The following is a 23,288-nucleotide window of genomic DNA, read 5'->3' as shown; positions in this document are numbered from 1 at the left end:
AGTAGTCCAGTGATCTCTTTACTAAATGCATGAAAAGTCTATGTCCTAATATAGAAGTTCATTGTAGATGGTTAAAATAAAGGGGAAAAAAGGATTTAGGAACCATGGAGTCCTTGCCTTGTGTGTCTGTTTTATATACACACATTGCCTGGCCAAAGAAGAGTCCCCAAACCTGTGGGAGCTGTGTTATGACCTAGGGTTGCTTATGTTGGTCAGACCTAGGTTCAGCAATGTAATATATTTAATGATCAGTTTTTTTTTTTTATCAATGATTTTTTTTCCTATTGGCCTGAGTATATTCTAAGATGACAATGCCAGGATCCATTAAATTGTGACCGAGCATTAGGCGTCATTTTCACACATTGGTCGGCCACCACAGAATCCAGACTGTAAGACTTTACACAGAGTTCTGACTCTTCAATCACCAATACAAGATTTACACTAAAAACTAATGCTATTTTAGATATGCCAACTACATATTTGTGTTTGTATATGTTGATCATTTTTTAGTAATTAGGATTACAGAGAACCTTAGGGTTCCTTCAGATATTGCTAGGGGTTTCTTAACAAATGTCAGACTGACCTTCTATGTGATGCCTGGAATCCACATCTCCTGTGTCCATGCTAAGCCACCAATCATCTTACATAACATTTAGATATTGGTGATATAGTCAGTACCTCTAATTCAAAAACATTAGGGATCTCTGCCTCCAATCTTCGTTGGGCCATCATCATCCCATCATGACTTTAGCACAGTGGTATATATCAGGATGTTTTACATGCCATGGCAGAATCAGGGTCTAGGTGAGGGGGTTGTTTCAGCTACTTTATGGATTATTGAACTGTAAGTATTTTTTTTAAAAGACCTTTTTGATCTCTAATCAGTTTTTGGAATAATTATTGTATGGAGATGTTAGTTACATTGTTAGTTACAAACTTTAAAGAAGCCACACGGGTGTACTTTAGCCATTTGCAAGCCATTAGCATGTCATAAATCTATTGACACACCCAGCTTTATCGGCCATTATATGCAGCAGTAATAACTGACCTGCTTTAGTGACACATATACTTTGTATAGATCTCCCCATGTATGTTTCCACAGTGCAGATAGGTCATTAATGTGAGCTGTATTATTATCATGTAAGGTTATAAAGACATTCTTAGGAATAACCCAAAGATTCCCTTCTATGGAGGTAAAGAGTTTGCAGAATCTTTGATATGATAAAAAGAAAACTGCCATTGCTGACCATCTTGTACAAATGCTATCTGACTGTCTCTAGATGAAATACTTTGAGTCATTTATGCCAACTAATGAAGTATAAGAATTGTAATTAAGTCAGAACTCCTGACTTCCTTTTTGTTCCAGGTCAGTGAGTCAGAAAATATTACCAAGGTTCAGACTTCACATGCTGAGTTCTTATTCATGTGGGTTAATCAGAAAATACTAAAGGCACAGGATCTGCTTTACAGCCATGGAACAGGCATTTTTAGATTGAAGCCTACATTTACATCCCATGAAAAGTTTTCTTTCACAGAAAAAGCTAAAGCCTGATTTGTGATTTTTTTTTTTTTATATATATAAGCCTTTTCCAAATCCAAGCTGCAATGTTTTTATATAATCATCTAAGTTGCATTGTGGCTGCATGTTTTCAGGTCTAGGTATACATGTTTGTGTGTTAGCCCATTATTTAGCCAGCTTTATGTTAGGGGGTGTTGAGATCTAGATGTCAAATCTACCATAGAATACCAAATATTACCATCCCTAGTATGTGTTTATTACTAATTATCTGCAAGAACTATAAAATGTCCATCTGACCCAGACATGTACAACTCACACAGTATTCTACACCTATTTAGTTTTAAAATGGGTAACTTAATTGGTAAATCACAATTGTAAATGAAAAGACTTTATTCCAGGTATATGGGAAATAAACATTTCCTGAAGTGTTAAGGAATGCATTATGGAAGGAAGTATAGCCTTATCAACTGAAGAACAGCAGTGGCCTTGGTTTAAAAAATAAGTGCTAAATTCACTCCACCTTCCCCTTCACAGATGCATTATCACCGGATTCCAAGGCTGCAGCCGCCATTTCTTTCTTACATTCATCACTTCAAGTCTTAACAGTCCTAGCTATTGCTGTACATTACAGCACAATAGGCTTCAATGGCAGCCAGAGACAACCCTTGGATTGGCATAACCAAAACAGGGAAGACTTTCACACAATTGGATCATGGCTTTTGGATTGCGTGATATATATATATCAATGTGTGTGTGTGGAGGAAGTAAATTATATCCTTTATTTGGGAATGGTCACATATATAGAATATATACTTTTTTAAAAGCATGCATACTACACATCCCTTAAAGCGTATATCTAGCTGTATCTTTCTTTTCAGAAAGAGTAGAAAAGGATTTGATCCCCCGTTTTTTTTTTTAAATTCTATCCGAGTCTCTGGTAGGTAATTTAATCTTACAGTCGTAGTGACAACATCAACACAGACAGAAGGGAAGTAAAGAAAGTTTGTTTTTTTATTTATTTCTGTTTTTGGCCCTGCTAAACTCAACAGCTGTTCTAGTCCTTTCCCACTATATGCAAAAAAATGCATATATAAAGAGTAGAAGGGTAGAATGTAGATCAAATAACATAATATACCTAATAAAGTTTGATTTGTTCCAATATAAGTAAATAAGACCTGAAACAGAGTAATGACATTGTAGACTGTTCGCTATTATTTACCATTTGTCCATTGACGAATATATCTTCCTCTGGTCCATTACATATAGGGTGTGGGGACTGTAGTTGACAGAAGACAAATACAATTGTTTTTACTTTTCTAGTTCAGCTTTTGTTCAATGACAGATCATTTTTGAGCTTGCTGAAAAATATCTTAGCCAGAAAATAAAAATAAATGCAGCCATCCAATCTAAGGACTGGTAAGCTGCAATATATTTTCTTTGTTCTTGAGTTTAGATACCCACTAACTTTTCACTATCCAAGATGATGAAAAACATTTGGCTTTAGTAAAACTTTAAAGCTCCAATCTTGTTGCACACAGAAATGGGAGTGAATGGCACTGGGAGCTATTTAACTTAAAAGGGGGGACAGTGCTGTAAATTAGGGCTTTGAATATAATTGTAGGTATATTGTAGACAATAAGTATTAGGAATGCATTTACCACTATAGTTTTAGTTAAAGCACTGTTATTGTTGGAATTTTTGCAAGAGAAAGGCATCTTGTGCCTCTAATTAAGGATCATGAGTTTAAATTATGATTTCACAGTTATTGAGCAGGAGAACAGCTTTGTATTACAAAGCTCTTTTCATTTGAAAACGATTAATGTCCTACACAGTGTTTTTAAAATGCCTTTCCCTATCAGATAACCTTGTTGGATTTTTCTTGGCCTGTCAGGTAAATACGACTTTGTGTGTGTCAGAGAGAGCAAGTAGTCCTAAGTCTTTGAAAGTGGTTTTCTAAGTCTGTTGTTATTCCAGTGTTTGGTAGACACTTGCAATCCTAATCATCCCTAATGTCTTTGATCATTCAAAAATGTTTGGGACAAGACCTCTGAATTTAGTTTCAAAACAATGCCTTACCTGCCGCAGCCATGACAAGGTGTTTTCCTTCTCCCTGTAAATTTTAAATGGCAAATCCAGTTAGTGGAATGGGACTCCTGCTCTAACAGGAGGAAATAAAGCTGAAAACTAGTGAGGCAATTCCTGATTATTACCTATAACTAAAATGCCAGTTGAATGTGGATTAACAAAAGCTACAGTCATAATTTGGATTAAAGTCAGGCATATTCTATTCATTGCTATGAATGAGGCAAAAGCATCACTCCGTATTTAATGATTTCCTAACCTGTATGACGCTAGTAAAGTCAGAACTCGATTTGAAAATTTGTACCAGGACAGGTGCCCTTGTAAGTAGTAATCCCTGGAAACTGACAGTAAAAGCTTTGCACCTGTAAAAGATCCACACCTCACCACCCACACCACTGGTTTTTAAAGAACCATAGATAATAGGATTTTTTTCAGTGGGAACATTTGCTGCCTTTATAAATTGTCCATGAGGGGATTTACCTCAAGAAGGAAAGATATTCTTTAATTGCTTTTTTGTGTATGGGACAGAAATAAAAGTCTTTCCTGCCTGAAAACAAACACATAACTGACAGTAGGTACTGTCCCTTTGTTAGAAAGTCCCAGAAAAGTTTACAGCCTGGCTACTGTGTAATGTACATTTTCAGTTGTATGGTAACTGTATATTTGTAGCTCCATGAGCTCCCATATAGATCCGTGAAGTATATTTGTGTGAGCTTTGTTCATATTACCCATTATTGATGGTGACATTATGTTTTTTCAAATCTAAAACTAGATTGATCTGCACTTTTCCTTAAGCTAGGTACGCACTTCCAATAATTATCGTTAGAAACCGAACGATTACGACCGATCAACAATTATGCATGAATATATTTGAACGATCGTTATGTGCACAATTCTGTACGTGCTGTAACGATATGATTGTTCAAATATAATCCACCAATAGTGTACACACGCTGGATACAATCGTTTTAACAATGCAGGGAGTAACATGTAAAGGAGAAAGTATTGCAGAAACCTGCACAATCACTGAACCACCGTACACACACGATAGATAGCAAACGATGGTCGGCCAAGCAGATCTGCCGTGACAGTCATTCATTTCCAACAACAATCCTCATTCTTCAGCGCCGTTGGCCACCTTTTGTGTGAACGATTTTCGGCCGATTGGTCATTCCTCGTTAGTTTCCAACGATAATTATTAGAAGTGTGTATGCAGCTTAACATTGCTTCTTTCAATAATTCTCTTTGTTCAGCTTTTAATAGTTTTTTTTTCCTTTGTTTAGCTGCTCAGATTCAGACCCTATTAAATCAGCTGGGAACCAGTGTTGATTCTAGTAAACTCCAGCAGAACCTGTAAGTCAAATGTGCTTCATGTTGCTTGTGCCTATTTTTGTGATATTCTTGTCCATCTGATCCGTCTTTGGTATTGTCCTATTTTTGTGTTTCCTTATTATTTTGCCTTAAAGTTAACTTAATTTTTTGTCATTTATTTGATGCAGCGAGCAGATTCAACATTCCACTAATGTCTTGGCTAAGGAAACAAATGCTTACTTGAAGGATCTGGCCTTGGTTCCTGCTCCGCTGTCTCCTAATGAGCAGGTAATTTTTTTTAAATACAGGAAGATACATCGGTAAATAATACCTGTTCACCATTTTCTCAAAACATCAATTTGTCTCAAATAGTTAACCACTGTTTTTTTTTTGTTTTTTTTTTGTAAGGATAAAACTGATTTCTTATGACCACCCAAAGGCATAAAAATGCTTTTAACTATTTAAAGGCTGATAAATAACTTGGACTGTGAAAACCATTCCTAAAAAAAGCTAACAAGTCAAAAGGTGAATCACTAGTTGCCAGCGTTCTCCCTGCAGCTGATCTTTTCCCTAGTTTCTGACTTGAATGCCTTGTGCTGTGCTGTAGCTATACATGAAAGGCGCCATTGTAAAAGAAGCAGGGCTTTTGCTTCCTCATGTCAGTGGTAACTGGTGCTTTAATGACTATTTAGTTATCAGAAGCAAACACCAAAAAACCTTACACTGAACCTCCAACACAGCTTTTCCTCCCGCAAAGAAAACCGTGCAGAGAACAGGAGTGACATCATCAAATCTCATTCCAAATCTTGCAACACTTTAACAAAGGCAGGGGGGCCTCTCACACTATAGATATACAGTATGAACATGGAAGTACACTCAAATGCCAGTGCCAAATACACTACTATTCTTCATGAATATTTCAAAACAAGTTAGACTTTTCGGTGTACTTCTTGGGCTCAATTAACTATTCTACATGTTCTTATAACATAGCGTAACTTTCAGTTCAGATCCACTCAATGAACCCTGGAAAAAGTTTTAAAAAACAATTATTCATAGGATCATAAAGCAGCGGAATTTAAAGTTGGAGGTACAAAATAATAATATTTTGTTTCTAAGAATGTTCCTCAGCTGCTTTTTGCTATAGGTCACAAGCCACAACCAAGCATTAAAACTTTTAGAGGAGCTGCAATGTATGTTCACAGCGCCGTTGGCACATTTTAATGTAGGCTACAGCTTCACCTGAAGCTTTTTCAGTGTGCTTACCTCACAGAAATGTGTGTTTAGAGCACAAAGGTTCTACAGTAATGTCTCTCCTATTTTCATCTTGCAGCGTCAGCAAAAGCTGCAGAAAGAGCGTCTTATGAATGATTTCTCCACTGCACTTAATCGTTTCCAAGCTGTCCAAAGACAGGTGTCTGAGAAGGAAAAGGAGATGGTTGCTCGAGCAAGAGCTGGATCACGTCAGTTGGTATGTATTACAACCGTCCATGACTAATAGGTGTTCCCATTGATCCAGGGGGCTTTAAGGTGGGCAGAGGTAGTAGTAGAGAAAAGGTTCACTTTAAATCTCAGTTATATTAAGTGGACAAAAAAAGTAATTATTGTATGATTTGCAAGGATTGTAGTAATCATGATTACAGGTCATGCCCGTTTCTAAGAAACTCTGTCTCAAAACCAAGGAAAGATCTTACTGCCTAGGATATATTCAGTCCCAGGTTTTGGGTTTTCCCAGAAGATGCTGCATTCCTAGCATCACCCAAGATGAAACCAGTGTAGTAAGACCAAAGAGACTGATGGGGTGCATGAAGCAAGTTACATGGAATTTTGCCCTGATAGGAGAGGCAGTGACAAGGCTTTGGAAGTGGGGTTGAGGATCCGGGGAAATCTTGTCTACCATGATTGCAAGTTAATTTGTATTGTTTAGCAGATTTGTAAACACGTAGCTGTCTGGGGTATACATAATGGGTATACATAATGGATAATGTACACCATATTTTCAAAAAGTTTCCTTTCACAAGCATTCTGTCCAAAAAATGTTTTGGACAGAATTGCTCTTAATTTGTTACAATAAAATATTTTTAATGTTTTTCATATATTAAATCTTTCAGGGAGATGAAAGGCAGAAGGAAGAGCAGCTTGTTTCATTTGACAAGTAAGTAGCAATTTGAAAAAAAAAATTCATTCATGTTATTTTTCATCCAATTGTAAGGTATATGAATAATTCTTTACATTATATGTTTGTGAACCTATTTGCCAGAAAAAAATGTTTGCCAGGACAATTGTGGCATCTTGTGCAGCTTTACTGATGTGCTTAAGTGAAAATTGGTGAAGGATTAAAAACATGGACCCACATACAGAGATTCACCCCATATACTGAACTATACCCATTGATTCCCCTACTTTTCTAAACTCCAACTCTTTCATTTTTGGTCTTAAGCAGTGAGGACTGGAACCAGATGCAGGACCAGGAAGAAGATCTTGGAATTACAGAGCAAGACCTGGAGCTTATAAAAGAAAGAGAAAGCGCAATCAAGAAATTAGAGGTTGGGCACTGTACTAAATGATTTGTGTGTGGCTTTCTTGTGATGCAATCACAAAAATCAGTTCTATTGATCTGCTGGTGCTGCGTCCCTTGATGTTTAGGTTTAGTGTGAACTGTGGTAAAAAGAAAATAAATTAATTGTGATCAAATGCAGGTCATAATTTTATTAACCTGTAGAAGCAAAACAATAATTCTGCGATTGAAATAAAACCATAAACAATAGGAATAAAATTTTTGCTTTAAATTTTATTTTACCTGTGAAAAACTATTAACTAAATTTTTTTGTCATTTGTGTTACAGGCAGACATCCTTGATGTCAATCAGATTTTTAAAGACCTGGCAGTAATGATACATGATCAAGGAGAAATTATAGGTAAGCATCTTTTTTTAAATGGGAATTAGATGTTGGGACTGTTTATGCCAGTCTCTGTCAGCACTAGAAAGATTGTACCTCTTTACTTGTCCTGGTGACCTCTGCCACCAAAACTGAATAGAAGAGTTTGTCACTAGAACAGGAATAGAGGGTGTCATCCAATGGAAACACTTGTTCTACTAAAAATTTTCTAAGATAGCCCTTGATGTATTTCCAGGACAGGAAGTGAAGAGAAATTTCACCTGATTCCACGTGTGAGTGGGTGGAGTTTAGCCCCTATCCTCACTATCAATTTTTTTTTTAATAAAAGATATACACTTCATTTAAGCATGCTATATTATATCTAAGTTGCTAATGTTGTCTAAGCAAAATGAAGGGATGAAAAGAAATTTGAATAGTCTGTTAGGGTTTATCAGATAAGCATAAAGTTATGGTATTAGGCACATAGAACAATATATGACTGATGTCAACATAACCTCTTACAGATAGCATAGAAGCCAATGTTGAAAGTGCCGAAGTTCATGTTGAAAGAGGAACTGAACAATTACAGAGGGCAGCATATTACCAGGTAAGTAGATGTTGGATCTGGGGTGCAAAAGCATAAATATGTACTTGGTCCTAGTTCAAACAAGTGGAATGTCACTCCCAATAGAATTTCAGTTGAATGATTGGATTTAAAATATATCCTCAAGAGTTAACTGATCAAAAGCAACCAATTTATGTTCAAGTGGACATGTTAGTAAATGTCAATAAAAATTACATGTGTTGTGTATAAACCAATTGAGAGCTCCCATTGGTCTATTGGTTCACCCTAGTTCAACCCCATGATCATAGAGGCCAGAACAGGGCTGGCTACAGATCTTTTTCTGTATACTAGGCCTTACATTGAACCTATTGTTACAAATTTTAGTAATAACTGACACAACTTTTTGATGACTGGTGGTGAAAAATCCTCTACCTTGTGCTATTTGAGCTCCCAAACATAGACATATATAGTATGCTTGTGCAAGTCTTGACTTCTCCAAGTAAGAGCTGTGCTTCGTTGTGACAGAAGTATCCAGATTGCATTGTGGGATATAACAGCATGCCTGACCACTGATACAAGTGATGGCAAACTAAAATAGAAGTGAAAGAATACCAGAGAACATAGCGTAGTAAATAAGGTTTTATGTTAAAGAAAAAGGTAAAATGTAATCACAAAAAAATGCATTGGGAATAAAAGGTATAGGGGCATAATCCCTCCCAAAATTAGACTCGTATTGTAGCTAATGGATGGGGAAAAAGCTTTGCGTGAAAAAAACTTGCATACAACTGATGACATTGGTCTATCAGTCTCCATTCTAATGGTGTTCTTACCTTTTACTCTATCTGCCTCCATTCACAAAGGACCATATACATTTGTTTTAGGCATGACTTTACCATTCTAAGCCTGAATCTGCTATGCAGCTGCATAAAACTGCTTTACAAATCCAGACATTAAAACATTTTTCTCTGTTCCTGTTAATGCACCACACTCTTTTCTAATAAAATAGGCAGATAAATGGGTAGCCGTACAAATTCAAGATTTACAACAGTACCTTTACATGGACAACACATACTTACATGCATGCCACATGAAGCCTCTATTTGTGTCCTTTCACATGTAGTTGAATGCAATAACATTTGTTTTCTTGCAAAAGGCAAAAATGTTTATATGAAACTGCTGTGCTGGTTTTCTAAATTTGCCAAAAGGATGTCAGTATGCATTTTATCATTAACTTGACACACTTTTTAAACCTATACTTCCTTGTTCCAAAAAAGGTTTTGGCTGGAGTTAAAAGCAAGCTTTCAGTGATAGTTTGCTTGTAGAGGAACAGGGATGGTAAAGATACAGAGTAACAAAAAATTATAGTATTGTTCTTTAATTCTCTACCTGCAAGGCTAAAAGGCTTCCAGGCCGTTGACACCTTTGTTACACTACACAAAGCCTAGCTACCAAGCAGTTCTCTGATAACAACCGGGCGGCTACTTAATAGTGCTTTGCCCAGCACCTAGCTAACAGAGGCTAGGGAGAACACCGGTAGCATGTATTACTACAATATATTTTGTCCATTTATGTTTTTCAAATGCACACTAGTTAGCAAGTTGCTGACAGTACAGTTTGCAAGCAATTTAATTTTCTGCCTTTACATACTCTCAGCTGGAGACATATATCCTCCCATAATTTTGGACTGCCATACTTTTGCTACTATGAACTATAGTCCCCTAAATTAATTTCCACCGGTATGTGTTACCTATCCCACAAATGTTTTAGGGGATGCAGTGCGATTGGGAAGCTATGCATTCCTGGTGGACCTGTCCAGCGCCCAGTAGATTTTTCATAAAGTATTTCAATTCCTGCCACCTCTAATCCAAGCTCAAATCCCTAAATATTTATGACTAGCCCTCCTCAAATTTAAATTCCCTCCCTGTTTAAAGTATTGTCTAGATACATGTATGTTTCTAGCCACCAAACAATAGTTTGCGCTTGGAAGAAATAGGCTAACCATTTTAATGAGGATGAGCAAAGGATGAACACCTACTTTATAAACACAAATGTCACAAGCATAATTGCAGTTACAAATGCTAAGGTCTAAAAAAAATGTCACCCTGGGATCCTATATTGACGTTATTCCCTTCCATCTGGGATCCCCACCTATAACTCAAATGGTCAGTGATAAGAAATAATGCGTGTACCCTTTGTACCATTTATCTCCTGTCCTTTAACCTACCTCCTATCCACTATTTATGTGTGCTGCTATGCCATGGCTTTTGCCATGAAGATTACAAACCTGAGCACATATTACTGACCACTTGTGTTCTTTCTTGGACACCTTTATTAACAAAAACTAAAGACATGGGAAGTTTGGAACTAAACAATCTTTATATCCAGTACACAAGCTTATACAATTATTTTCCTGATTGTATATTATGCACTGGTAAATTTGCTTATTTACTTTAAAACTCTAATAAAGTACTAAAAAAAATCATCATAAGAAGTGTCATTATAAAAATCTAACTTAAACCTCAAATTATTACATCAAGCAAACACACCCCATCACACATTTAAAGCTTGTTTCAGAGGATTATGTAAAGTTCCAATTGGGAAACATTTCATGTTTGTTTACCTTTCACTACTTTATTTTTCTTGTTGCCTTGAATTGCTTTTAAACTCTGTATTTTTTTCTTACCCTTCAGAAAAAGTCCCGCAAGAAGATTTGTATCTTGGTTCTCGTCCTTGCTACTGTAGTTATAATTCTGGGCATCATTATTTGGCTTTCTGTGAAATCCTGATCTGTGGACACAAGCCTATAATGGAAGATCTGAATCTCCTGATGTCTCTCACCTTTTTGTATATATTGAGATTCTGCTGTGCACAAATTATAAAAAAATCACCAACCATAAATGTGAAAGGGACAGTATTCTGAGAGCACACAGAAAGGAGATGTAGGAGTCTGCATAGAAAATTACGGTAGCTGCACAGACTGTGAACATATAACAACAAGCCTGAAAACAAAACACTAACATATTTACTATGCAGTTGACCTTATAGTCAGGCCAATAGTACCTTTAGCCATTCATTCTATGAGACTTGCTGGTCACTGCCATTCAACTACTGTGTTCCTGTGTGCTGTGGTCCAGACCTTTAACACATTCAGCTTTTTTAAAAGCACTGTGCAAACAGTGGTGAGGAATAACAGCCAATCATTACTCTGCTAAATGCTTATGTTTGATTGGTTACTATACATGACTGCATATCATTGCTTTTTGCACTATGTTCTTAAATAAGGCTTATTGTAGATAATGTCTTGTCTATTTACTAAAGTTAACCTGTAAATTATACCTTTAGTTTGTGCTTGCCTACACAGAAGGCTTTAGAGATAAATGTGAAGAAAGAACTGTTCTTTTTGGTTGCTGTGGGCAACAGAGTTTTTCCTTCAGACACTTTGAAAAATAAGATCTATTGTGTGTGTATATAAAAGACATTACTAAATTTTTGTGCATTTCTGTGTTGCAAATATTACTGAGTGTGTTAGCAGTTAGAATATCTTCATATTTTATATCACTGGGGACAAGTAATTATTCTTATGGCCTGTGTTATGTGTAGAACTACTAATATGTCATAACCTGTATATATTTTCCCTCATCTTTCTTTATACTTTTTAAAGTTGAATCCTCTTGAAATGACCCTTTGGAAAAAAACTAGTATGTGTATAGAAGTCAGAATTTGCAAAATGAAGTAAAACACAAAGTACTGTTCTTGAGTTGTCTTTATTTCATTATATCTATTATTTTTAATAAGTGAATTGAGTGCAAATAGATTGACTGGAGATACATAGGAAAATGTTCAACCCCCACATACATTACTCTTTTAGCTCACATTGTTACGTGTGGACATTTTGGTTGTGGAGCATTATGCAGTAATATAAAAAAAGTGTTTTGGACTACACGTTTTCCTGTTATTGTGTACTATTTATATTTATTTATAGAGTATAAATATCAGTTAGGATAGATAGGAGAACTGCAATTGCTTCAAAAACAAGACAACAATCTCTTCCATATTTTTATTCTAGGAGGTTCAATTTAAAACTGTGCTTTGGACAAATCGGGCAAAACACAGGTTTACTGAGAAGCAAGGCCCCCATCAGGTTCTGGTGGTGAATGGGAAAAAGAAAATACCTGGTGCTTCTGGATATAAGGAGCACATTAGAGTGCTAGTTCTGGTAATTGGTAGCTCAGATGCCAACACTGCCACATGGGTGTACACACAAGTGTAGGCATTGACAATACACAGGTTCATTTTAAATCCCAACAGAATTTTGTTGGAAAGCCTAAACTTAAAATTGATAGGTAACAAAAAAACATTTGTGAACTTGCATAGAATACAGTGCTCTGGAATTTGGCTGCAGATAAAGACCATTCCTCTCACTTCAGTTTTAAAAATTCATGCAATGTGTGGTGATACCTTTCAGTATGGCATGCATTAATTTCTATCAAACAAGTAAATAATATGTTAATTAATTTGATTGTAATTTTGATCAAAAATAACACCAAGAGCTCTATTTTTGAAACAGGAAAACTAAAATTCCCTCAGGGATTCTCTGGTGGGAATCAATTACCACCATTGAAACACATGGACCTAGAATTTTCCTACTGAGAAATCTTTGAGGGAATGTCAGATTCCTTGTTTTATAAATAGGGCCCCAACAGTGTATGTCTAGCATTTGATAGACCATTGTTTAGGTGTATGGCCTCAGGTTCCCCCCTTTTTCACAAGGCTCACTTGACAGGCTCACTCCCAGATCTGCAGGGCTTCCACCCGTTCTCTAGGGGGACCGACCATTCTGCTATTTTTGATGCTAGCTTTAGGCATAAAGTCCTTCAGGAGGCTCTTTGAGCTGAAAACAGTCCCCCAATTTCTGATGGCTTTTTTTTTTAGGCCAGTTAGGTCCCATATAAGTTGGATTTCTTTTGGATGTCCCAAAAGTTTCCATCCCTCTGTCCTAATAACCATGTTCTTGACACTGCTATGTTACAAAACTAGGGCATGCTGGTAGTAGGAGTTAAAGTATTTGCTGACCTACAGCTTTTTTGGTTGCAAGTGTCCAGGTCTCTGTGTAACCCAAACGCATTAAGCCCAACTAAACCTGAAATTCAATAAGCCAAACTTAAGTCAAATATACTGATTGTTGAAAATTTTAAAGTATTACCTTTTGGAACTGAACTACTGCCTGTAGATGTGCACACTGCCCCAATTCTGCCTTCCTGTAAGTTTTATAATAAAAAAAATGGAGTTGGAGACAATTGTTCCAACTTCCTGTTGTCCTAATATGTCTTCTAATAAAAATTTTGTATCTTTTAGAATAGTTAAGGCCCTTCAAAACATTTTGTAATGTACTTTAAAATTTGTATCTGCATTTAATGGAAGCCTATATATACATAAAAATGGACGCTGTCATTGCTTACCATCTCTGAGGATATATTACATTGTTTCATCACATCTCCCAAATTTAGAAATTGAAAAGAGAAGCATTTTAGGCTTAGGATAACCACATCAAAAATAATAATTTTTACAACCGATACTCATTTGTTATGCATGCCTTTTTCTTTACAGAATATAGACCAAGAGCTAAACCTTGGCTGATTTGAAAACATATTATTCATTTATTGTATCTTTACACAACTGGATAATTAAAGTGAATATTCGCAATGTTTTGTGTGAACAATTTTAACTCATTTAAAAAACTGATCTCTTTCATCCTACTTGAAAGAAGAATGAAAGACATTAAACAATGTGGTTATAGTATGTAGGGCTGATGGAAGAATCCCTCCTCTCCAGACATTGGAGGTCAGTAAAGGCTTCCTGGGAATTATTGGTGTGTAAAAGTTTCCTGCATGTCTCGGGGAAAAAGTCCTCTTCCTTGCCAGGCACTGGTGGTCAGTAAAAATCTCTGACTTTCGTGGGCTTTGTTACAGTGAACATTTTACACCACACCAACCATTAGTGGAATCATCCCCATCCCTAAGAATTCCTTTCAGGCCTTGGTGGTGAGTTAGAGCCCCCTCCTCCCTGCATTTGTTTGTGATTATCTCACAGTGAGGATTTTATACAATAACTAACACCAAGCTGCCTAATATAATAACATGACAAACATCTGTCCTAATTGCATTTAATAATATAATCTACCTGTTCCGACTTACATAAATTCAATTTAGGAACAAACCTACAGTCCCTATCTCGTATGTAACCAGGAGACTACCTGTATTGCATTATCTCAGGTACTGACCCAGCTAACACAAGCTTTCAAATCATGATTTCTAACTTCACTTGCTTTATATTTGTACAATGGCAATGACTGCTGTTATAAAATCGCTGAATCTCAGGCGTTTAATTTAATGTAACACTGGAGACCTCACAGAACAACGTACCACCATGCACCAGCATTCATTATAATGAGATGTGCCAAAAGCCGAAGTCTCCTAATGTCGCCTAGCAACTAGACTCAAGCACGCGTTGATGTGAGACATATAGCGCGCTTGCGCAGAACCGGCAGCGGAAGTGGATCACTATTTTCCCAGAATGCTTTGGGAGGAGGAGCGAGAGCAAAGATGGCGGCGAATCCGAACTCGAGCAACCCTCTGTTTGACTGTCCGACCTGGTGAGTAGAAGAGGTGTATGAAGCAAATGAACTCAGCACTGCTTGTACTGCCAATGAAGGGGAGAAGCTAGGAGGCGAAGAGAGAGGAAACAATGATGCAAATAGGGGTGCAATTCACCAATCAAGGGGGAGGTGTGTCAGAATGTGTGGGGAGTGTTCTCTGTAGAGGGAGCTGTGCAGGGCTTCGTGTCACCGTCTGGTGTACGAGGTTTAAGAGCTCACAGACTTAAATCCTTCATTACTTTCCCAGACATTCATATTTCTCCCTATAAGACCCGATGATCTGGTCACAGCCAAACCCTGAAGCTTGGCATTTCTAGATAGCTCATTTGTTTATATGGAGCCCCCTTTACTTCTAAACATATATGGCTGCAGGTTATAAAATCTGCTCCTGTTTATAGAAAAAAACATGTGTGTAATAAGTGAGCAGGACAAGTAATGTATTCTTGTACATTCCAATACTTAAACTCGAATTTGTTACTTTACATAGAGGGGTGGACAACCATTTTATTTAAAGTAAAAAATCTGTTTGTTTTAAAAAAACAAAAAAAAAAGTGCAGCACCGCTTTAATTCTCGATCGCCTAGGCATTTAAGAATGAATGGGAGCGCCGAGCCTCCTGGGATACCTACATCACACATCTCGGGAGGCTCTTGGCTTCATCAATAAGTAAAAAAAATTGCCAATCTACTGCTCAGTGTGAGATTGGGTGACGTAGGAAGAACGTGGTGGCGCTTGGCGTTCCGTCTGCGCTGGGCTGAAGATGTATGCCGGGACGACGCGGGACCCAATGGAAGAAACCTCCCAATGGATAGTTTGCTCTGCAGGATTGAAGGGAAGTGTGATTTTACAGTTTTGGGTTTACTTTCGCTTTAAATAAGAACCATTGATCTGGTCAGTGCACACCAATGAATTATCTGAATGACCGGTATATTTATGCATCAGAGCATCATTTCCCCCAGTGACACATAGATAGATACAATTCATCACAATGTCTTTGTTGATAGGGAGTCAATACTGCAATTTTACTAAACGTGTACGAGGGGGTGCTGAGAAGTTCCTGGCTTTGCCCAGAAAGACGAGGGCCAGAGTTATGAAATAACACATTTATTCAACAAAGTCCTCCCTGAGACTGATGCACTTGGTACAGCGTAGTTGCAGCTTTTCTAGACTGTTCAAATAAAAGTCCTTTGGTTGGGCCACAAACCAGCTTTCAGTAGCATCTTTGACTTCAGAAATGTCCTAAAACGTTGCCCCTTCGGGTGTTTCTTCAAATTCGGTAACAGATAATAGTCCGAAACGGCCAGGTCAGGTGATAGAGGTAGGTACTCCATCAACAGAATACCGCCTTTGTCCCAGACAACAGTCGCCATAACTCTTTTGTCCGATTTCTGAATTGGAACTTCTTCGCCCGTGGGGACCCGCTGTGGCGCCATACATTTGACAGTTCCTTGGTTTCAGGATCATAGATGTGGAGCAAGGTTTCATCCTCAGACACTAACCTAGCCAAAAAGTCCCGTGCAGCTTCAAAATGGGCCAAAACGGCTTTGGATTCTTCAACGCGTTCCTTCCAATCCCTGTTCAAACATTTCGCCACTTCGTTGAAAGCTTACACAAGTCTAGGATAGTGGTTATAACAAACCCAACACACTCCCGTGAGATGTCAAGTATCTGGGCTATCTTTTTTTCGGATATTCGCTGGTCCTCAATAATCGGCTCGTGGACAGCATCACAGGTTGCTGGGTCAGTTGAGGTTGAGGGGTGCCCACTGCGTGGCTCATCTTCAACCGTGAAATGCCCAGTCTTGAAACGAGATATCCAGGTTTTGACAGTGCTGTAGGAAGGACACTTCTCCCCCAGTGTTTGTGACATCACAGGGTGAATGTCCTTTGCTGACTTTCCTGGAGAAATAAAAACTTCATGTTGGCCCGTAACTCCAACAACGTTAAATTTGCTTGTGCCTCTGCCATTACAGCTTCTCACTAAAAGAAAAAACAGTTTTAAGAATCTCAAAGGCCTGATATTTGCACAGTTACATACTAAGATATTGGGCTGTCATATGCCCCCACACTCATTTTTCTATTTCATCTGGAAGGGGGCAAAGCTAGGAACTTCTCAGCACCCCCTCTTAAGAGTGTTTCCTCCTCCCTCTGGCCCTACATGCCAAGTTAGTAAACTAACTCTCTTAGAAAGTTTTTCTTGCAAATTGAAAGCTTAGATGTGCAAACCTGTCGTAAACATTTAACTAAAATAATAAAGTTGACTGCTATTTGGAGCCTAGTGATCTACAAGTGGATTCACTGGAGGTTCATTTACTAGCTGTTTACTTGGCAAGTTGGGTTAGTAAAGCTTATGAACATGTGTGCCAAGTTAACAGTCTCCATTCCTTTAGTAAATCATCAACATTTTTTCTTTCATGTTCTGGAAATGTGGAAAAAATGTACACTACCACATAATCCATTTCTTTGTAATTTGTTCTTCCCCTTAGGGCAGGGAAACCACCTCCTGGTTTGCACCTTGATGTTGTGAAAGGAGATAAACTCATAGAGGTAAGGATATGTGAGCTCACTTTGACTTGCCTGAACACTGCAGTTTGCCAACTATTTACTGATATATAAATATAATAATATAATTATTTTAAAGCAGGTCTGGACAAATTCATTCCCTGTGACTAAATACACCCTCCAACTACTTGGGGGGGGGGGGGGGGGGTATTATCTCTTTGTATACAGGCTCTGTATAAGCAAGGCATGTCTACATTTAAAAAAGAATGTGAGTTGAATTTATATTGTGTTTGTTGGAGTCCATAATGGTAATATAGAGGGATGTGAAATAGGATTAGGTATGTAATTCCATAAATGCATAATAACTTGCTCTGCACTCGATACTAACCAAGATGTCCGCTCATGATATCTGGGTCCAAGGAGTGCTAAATCAATGTCCGTAAGCATTTAAGCTCAGTGTGTGTAGTGACACCCTGGGTTATAACTTATTGTACAATTATTTAGAACATGCAAACTATAACTGTATTTCTAAACTGCATTACTGATTATTTCTATTTCGGTATTCTTCTATAATTACGTGTTAAGGTATTTCTTTTAAAAATGCACTAATTTCCCTTTAGTTACTATCATTGCAGAATAAGATTCTGATTTATAAAAACGGAATTATGAATGTTTTACTTTGTTCCCCCTAAAAAATGTATGGATGCATCGATTTTAACGTATACGGTTTTTGTAAGCAAATCATTTCTTGGTTTGATATCCTGCCAGTAACCACACTTACATTTCAGACTGCAGACAAACGCCAAGCTGTTTTCCTTGCAATTAAAGCGAAACTTAAAAAAAAAAATACGGGCGCTGGACCTTTCCTCGATGCGGTCCTGCACCGTCCTGAAGTTCTTCTTTTCCGGGCACCACCATCCTCAGTCTTTTCTGGTCTCCTTGCTATGTTTACCGATCTCGCACTGCACAAGTGGGAGACTGGTTGTCAAAGCCCACTGTAAAGGGGCTTGCATGAGATCTGCATCTCTTTCCCCTTAGTGGAACTGCTCAGGGGCATGCCTTGGGATTCCAGAGTTGCTGACAACTGGAAGGCAGCTTGGCATTGTCATAATGAAATAGGGAATGCTGTTATTGTTAAGAACACTAGATAAGAATGTTTGCACAAAAAAAAGTTGCCCAACTCTTTCCTCATTACAATCTGTTAAGGTGTAATAATTTGAGGGAGCAGATGAAAATAAGGGTTTTTTTTTTCAAAGATACATCCATATTTTAGGTAGTCTATATACTTGTAAACAACTAGACTCAAGAGAGCCAGAGTGTGCATATTTTTTTTTTTTTTTTTGTAAGGAGGGTTTTATGTAAAGCCAAGGAGACAAATTCACAAAAGAAAGCTTTGTTATTGATTTCCCAAGATACCTCCTGATGGCACAATACTAAAAGTAAATTCTGTAGAACAGTTTAGTAGGATTTTGTTTTTTTTTCTTTAACCTCCCCGTTGAATACTAAGTATTTTTAATGTAATAGCTGTACATATACATAGTATTTTAAGTTTCCCGCCCCCCCAGACACACGCTTGCAAGCAGATGCCCGGCTGGCACGTGCTTCCCCTGGCTTTGTGCCTCGCATTATGTAAAAATTGCATCCGTGAAAATGAAACTCTCATATTTGTGTAACTCTGTTTCCATATGCAAGCTCTGCCTCCACATAGAAAGCAGTAGGAAAGTGATACAGCTGTAAGATGTAAAACTAACACGGCTTAAAACCAAAAGGCAGGGGGGGGGGGGGGGGGGTTGGCTTCTCACACTAGCTAGAACCCAGGGCATGGCTAGAGCCCAGGGCAGATCTTTTTTTAAAACACCTCCCATATAGCAAAGTTATTTATTAATCATCAGATTACCTGTTGTGCAGAATCTATTACCGCCACTATTCGCTGATTGTTGTATAAAATTTAATTCTGCTTAATATAATAAAAAAAAATATTTGGTAAGAACAAGTTATTTAAAACAGAATGGATTGTTCTAGAATTTTACCTGTCAAAAGTTTGGGTTACCTATTTCAGGGAGTATTTGACAAACATTAGTGTAGGGTATATGGGGGTCATAAGTAAAAGCCTACATGTTCAGATGGTGAGGAGCTCTGAACAAGCCTGCCTCATCTGCCATGTGACAGATGGAAGTTGCATCAGGCCTTTTGCTGAAAAATAAAAATGTCTGTTAAATCTCCTGCAGAAACTGATCATCGATGAAAAGAAATACTACTTGTTTGGAAGGAACCCTGATCTGTGTGACTTTACAATTGACCATCAGTCTTGCTCCCGAGTACATGCAGCACTAGTCTACCACAAGCATTTAAAGAGAGTCTTCCTCATCGATCTCAACAGCAGTAAGTTCATTTTATTAAGCAGTTGTAATCATGGCCCCTGACTGCCCCCCTTCCTGTCCATCATGCTGAGGAGGTCACCATAAGTCCATTATTCTCTCCTACACAATTCTCTAGTGCAATAAATTTTCATTACTATAGTGTTAAAGCATGTTTGTACTTTGCCCAGCCACCAGAGTTTGGTTACAAGTATGCCCTTTTTTATTGTGGATGCAGGCGCAGACATGAATGAAAGAGTGCAAACCAATAATAAATCTTTTCCACAAAATTGTGCATAAAGCCAGATTTCTGTTTTAATGGCTGTGTTTAGTGAATGAAGAAAAAAAGTAAACTTTGCCGCAACATATAGCAAGAAAATCATAAATTGATGTAATTTTTTTCAGTGCTGCTAACCATCTGCCTGGATATAAAGTGAAGTGCTTTAACTTAGTCCTTTTACCTATTTTGTGAATATGTACAATAAATGATACAAAGCCCTTTGCTCCAGGTAGCAATTTATATCCGTCTCAGATCTATGGTCCAGACTTTCCCTGTCCTGTCCACCTAAAAAATATAAAAAAAAGAGAAAGCAAGCTTTGTTTTGCGTAGGTTGCCCAACTCATGCACTTGCTGTGAAGCACACACACCATGTGTTAGAAAGCAGAGTGCATATGTAATGAGCATATTTATTTATTTTAAGCATTCCACTTAGACCACATTTTTGTTTTGCTTGCAGCCCATGGCACTTTTCTTGGACATATCCGGTTGGAGCCTCACAAACCACAACAGATTCCCATTGACTCCACAGTTTCTTTTGGAGCCTCAACAAGAATGTACACCATTCGAGAAAAACCTCAGACCCTTCCATCTGCCTTGAAAGGAGATGATAAAGCTGGGGACGATGATGAATTAAAAGGTCTCTTGGGCCTTCCGGAAGAGGAAACAGAGCTTGATGTGAGTGGTTCTTTTTAATCTACCTGAAAGCAGTAACATGCAATAAATGGTTGCAGCACACAATAGTTGCTACTTCTCAGCAGCTTTTCGTAACCAAAACTTAAAAATGTCTTGATTTGCAATGTGTGGGTGCATTTTACCTTGTTAAATCCTCTTATGATTTTGATTGTTGTAATCTGCAACTTGCAGAGATATTACTTTTAAAAGTCATTAAGCAGATCAATGTATTTTTGCTACTTCTATCTCTGACAATAGCTTAGTGAAAACAAATTTGTACCTTTCACAGAATCTAACAGAATTCAACACCGCACACAACAAGAGAATATCAACACTTACTATTGAAGAAGGCAACTTGGACATCCAGAGATCACGAAGAAAGAAAAGGAGTTACCGTGTTAATTTCAGTGAGGATGATGAAATTATAAATCCAGGTAAGCCACCTAGAATTTGGGTTTTGAATGTGGTCACTAACATACGTTAGTTTAATAAAGAGCAATCATTTAACTTACCAAAACGTATGAAGGTCTAAAGATCGAGCATGTATTTCAACTGTCCATACAACAGCTTTTAAGACACACATACAGTACAGCTATTTTTCCTCTCAAATTGTTTCAGGTGGAATTTTATCAAGTGAATCCTTAGTCTAGTAACACTTGTAGCCACTCACGTATCTGTTTAGCAGTTACAGTAAGTTAAAAAATATGTAAAAGCTCCAGGCTAACGTAACAAAGGGTTTATTGATGCAATTACTGGAATGATGTGTATGTCGTATGTATTTGGTGTCTGTTTTAATACATCCATCAGAAATGCATCAGTTATTAAAACGGGCCTAGTCCCCTGTAAACTATTAGGTTGACTGAATATTTGAAAATGGAATATCTTCTTTATTATCTATCTATCTATCTTAAAAAACAAAACAAAAAGAAAATTGTTGTGTTTACAAATATACTTCATTAGATGCTTTCATACCCGTAGACAGCAGCTTGCTACTGCAGAAAGCTGCAAGATGTTTGAAGATTTTTTTTCTCCTCTCAACCAGGAGAATGAAATACAGCACATAGGTCAATAAATAGTTCAATTCTATTTTCCTCAGGGGAACCTCTAGTTATTGCATTTTTTTTTCTAACAGAGGATGTGGACCCTTCAGTTGGACGTTTCAGAAATATGGTGCAGACAGCTGTAGTTCCAGTCAAGGTAAAAATTTTCAACTTTTTTGTATATGTATATTAGACCTTCTTTTTCCCCAAATTGATTGGAGAAAAATGCAACATCATTTTCAATGTCGCCGTAATGTTTTTTTTTTTCCCTGCAGAAAAAGAAATTGGAAAGCCCTGGATCTCTCAGCCTGGAAGATTCTGTTGGACGGCGCGTTCAGAACTTTCCATTTTCTGGAGGTTTGTATGTTGGCCTCCCTCCAGCCCATTCTGAAGGAGGAGGACAGACACCTGGCAGCCATGGCACAGCACTGATTGGTGGAATGCTTTTTCCAAACTTGGCACCGGAAGTTGATCTTACTCCAACCACCACCACAACTGCCCCTATCACAGCTGCTCCTACTGCATCAAGCTTTGCTCCTGAAGCTGTCAATGAGCCCAAGAAGAAGAAATATGCGAAAGAAGCTTGGCCTGGGAAAAAGCCTACCCCTCTTATTTAAAAGACCTAGACTCAACTGTTTTGGAATTGAAACTATACAGGGGTACTTTGAACCAGTGATTTTCATTGTAACAGAACTCAGAATGGTCATAATGTCCCTTTGCGATTTCATTGCAGACAGGAAGTAGGATAGAGTGTATTTTTTTTCCCCCTAGATATAAAAGCATCCCCTTAACAAACACACTCTGCTTGATATGAGCACTCAGTATGTCCTTCTGGTAATGAATCTGTTACACTGTACAACAGGAGAATTTTGACACTGCTAAAGACACTCCACCTTGTAATGCTCATTGTCTGGATTATGAGTCTAAAAGTTGTCACGCCAGAGTAAAATGTCAGAATTTTTCCACCAAAGAAGGAACGTGTATATATATTTTCTTCTCTCTGGGAAATAGAGACCTATATGCGTGTGTACATCGATATGAATTTTTGTATATGTTAAAGTGATTTTACATCTATGTAAAATGAAATTTACTAATGGTCTGGTTTTGTTATATTTTAGTGTTTAATACACTGTATTATATATAATTCTTTAGAAGCTTTCTGGAGGTTTTTCCTCTTAAAAAATGTTTTTTATTGAACACTTGTTTTAATCCATTATCAGGAGGCAATGACAGCTGACAGTTTTAGGTTTTCTTTTTGTAATAAATGGGAATGTACATATGCCTAATGTCCAGAAGTAAAAGGGAGAAAATGAGTTACCTAAAAAAAATTATGTAATTGTTTTGGGATAAAAATCAAAGTTATGGTTTGGTAGACATTTTATTTAACTATAATAGTCAATAATACATTTTCTAGTCCATTATTTCCGAAAC

At 37.5% G+C, this 23,288-nt stretch overlaps 2 protein-coding genes and 1 non-coding gene across 4 annotated transcripts in view; all 3 read left to right on the top strand.

The window, feature by feature from the left end:
- STX12 (syntaxin 12) overlaps positions 1 to 11,289 on the top strand; it is a 12,193-nt gene extending 904 nt beyond the window's left edge. Inside the window, exons 2-9 of the mRNA XM_072420521.1 lie at positions 4,885 to 4,954; positions 5,101 to 5,200; positions 6,243 to 6,380; positions 7,021 to 7,064; positions 7,350 to 7,455; positions 7,755 to 7,827; positions 8,313 to 8,395; positions 11,044 to 11,289. Coding sequence (XP_072276622.1) covers positions 4,885 to 4,954; positions 5,101 to 5,200; positions 6,243 to 6,380; positions 7,021 to 7,064; positions 7,350 to 7,455; positions 7,755 to 7,827; positions 8,313 to 8,395; positions 11,044 to 11,139 — 710 coding nt within the window. The 3' untranslated portion in view covers positions 11,140 to 11,289. The remainder of the gene's footprint in view (positions 1 to 4,884; positions 4,955 to 5,100; positions 5,201 to 6,242; positions 6,381 to 7,020; positions 7,065 to 7,349; positions 7,456 to 7,754; positions 7,828 to 8,312; positions 8,396 to 11,043) is intronic.
- A 3,604-nt stretch (positions 11,290 to 14,893) lies between these two features.
- PPP1R8 (protein phosphatase 1 regulatory subunit 8) lies at positions 14,894 to 23,001 on the top strand. 2 transcript variants are annotated; one of them, XM_072420503.1, is made up of 7 exons: positions 14,894 to 15,005; positions 17,493 to 17,553; positions 19,737 to 19,890; positions 20,603 to 20,820; positions 21,107 to 21,251; positions 21,950 to 22,014; positions 22,133 to 23,001. In XM_072420503.1, the coding sequence occupies exons 1-7, from the start codon at positions 14,956 to 14,958 to the stop codon at positions 22,472 to 22,474; spliced, it is 1,035 nt and encodes a 344-aa protein (XP_072276604.1). In that variant the 5' UTR covers positions 14,894 to 14,955; the 3' UTR covers positions 22,475 to 23,001. The 2 variants fall into 2 exon arrangements, with proteins under 2 accessions (XP_072276604.1, XP_072276611.1); XM_072420510.1 differs by lacking the exon at positions 17,493 to 17,553 and having other exon boundaries at positions 14,911 to 15,005.
- Positions 17,880 to 18,006, top strand: LOC140321919 (small Cajal body-specific RNA 1). Its single transcript, XR_011919043.1, has one exon.
- Positions 23,002 to 23,288: the final 287 nt, after the last annotated feature.

This window comes from Pyxicephalus adspersus, chromosome 1, assembly GCF_032062135.1.
Source record: "Pyxicephalus adspersus chromosome 1, UCB_Pads_2.0, whole genome shotgun sequence".
NCBI lineage: Eukaryota > Metazoa > Chordata > Amphibia > Anura > Pyxicephalidae > Pyxicephalus > Pyxicephalus adspersus.
The sequence above is the reverse complement of the archived record's forward strand: the minus strand, read 5'-3'. Positions and strand labels throughout refer to the sequence as shown.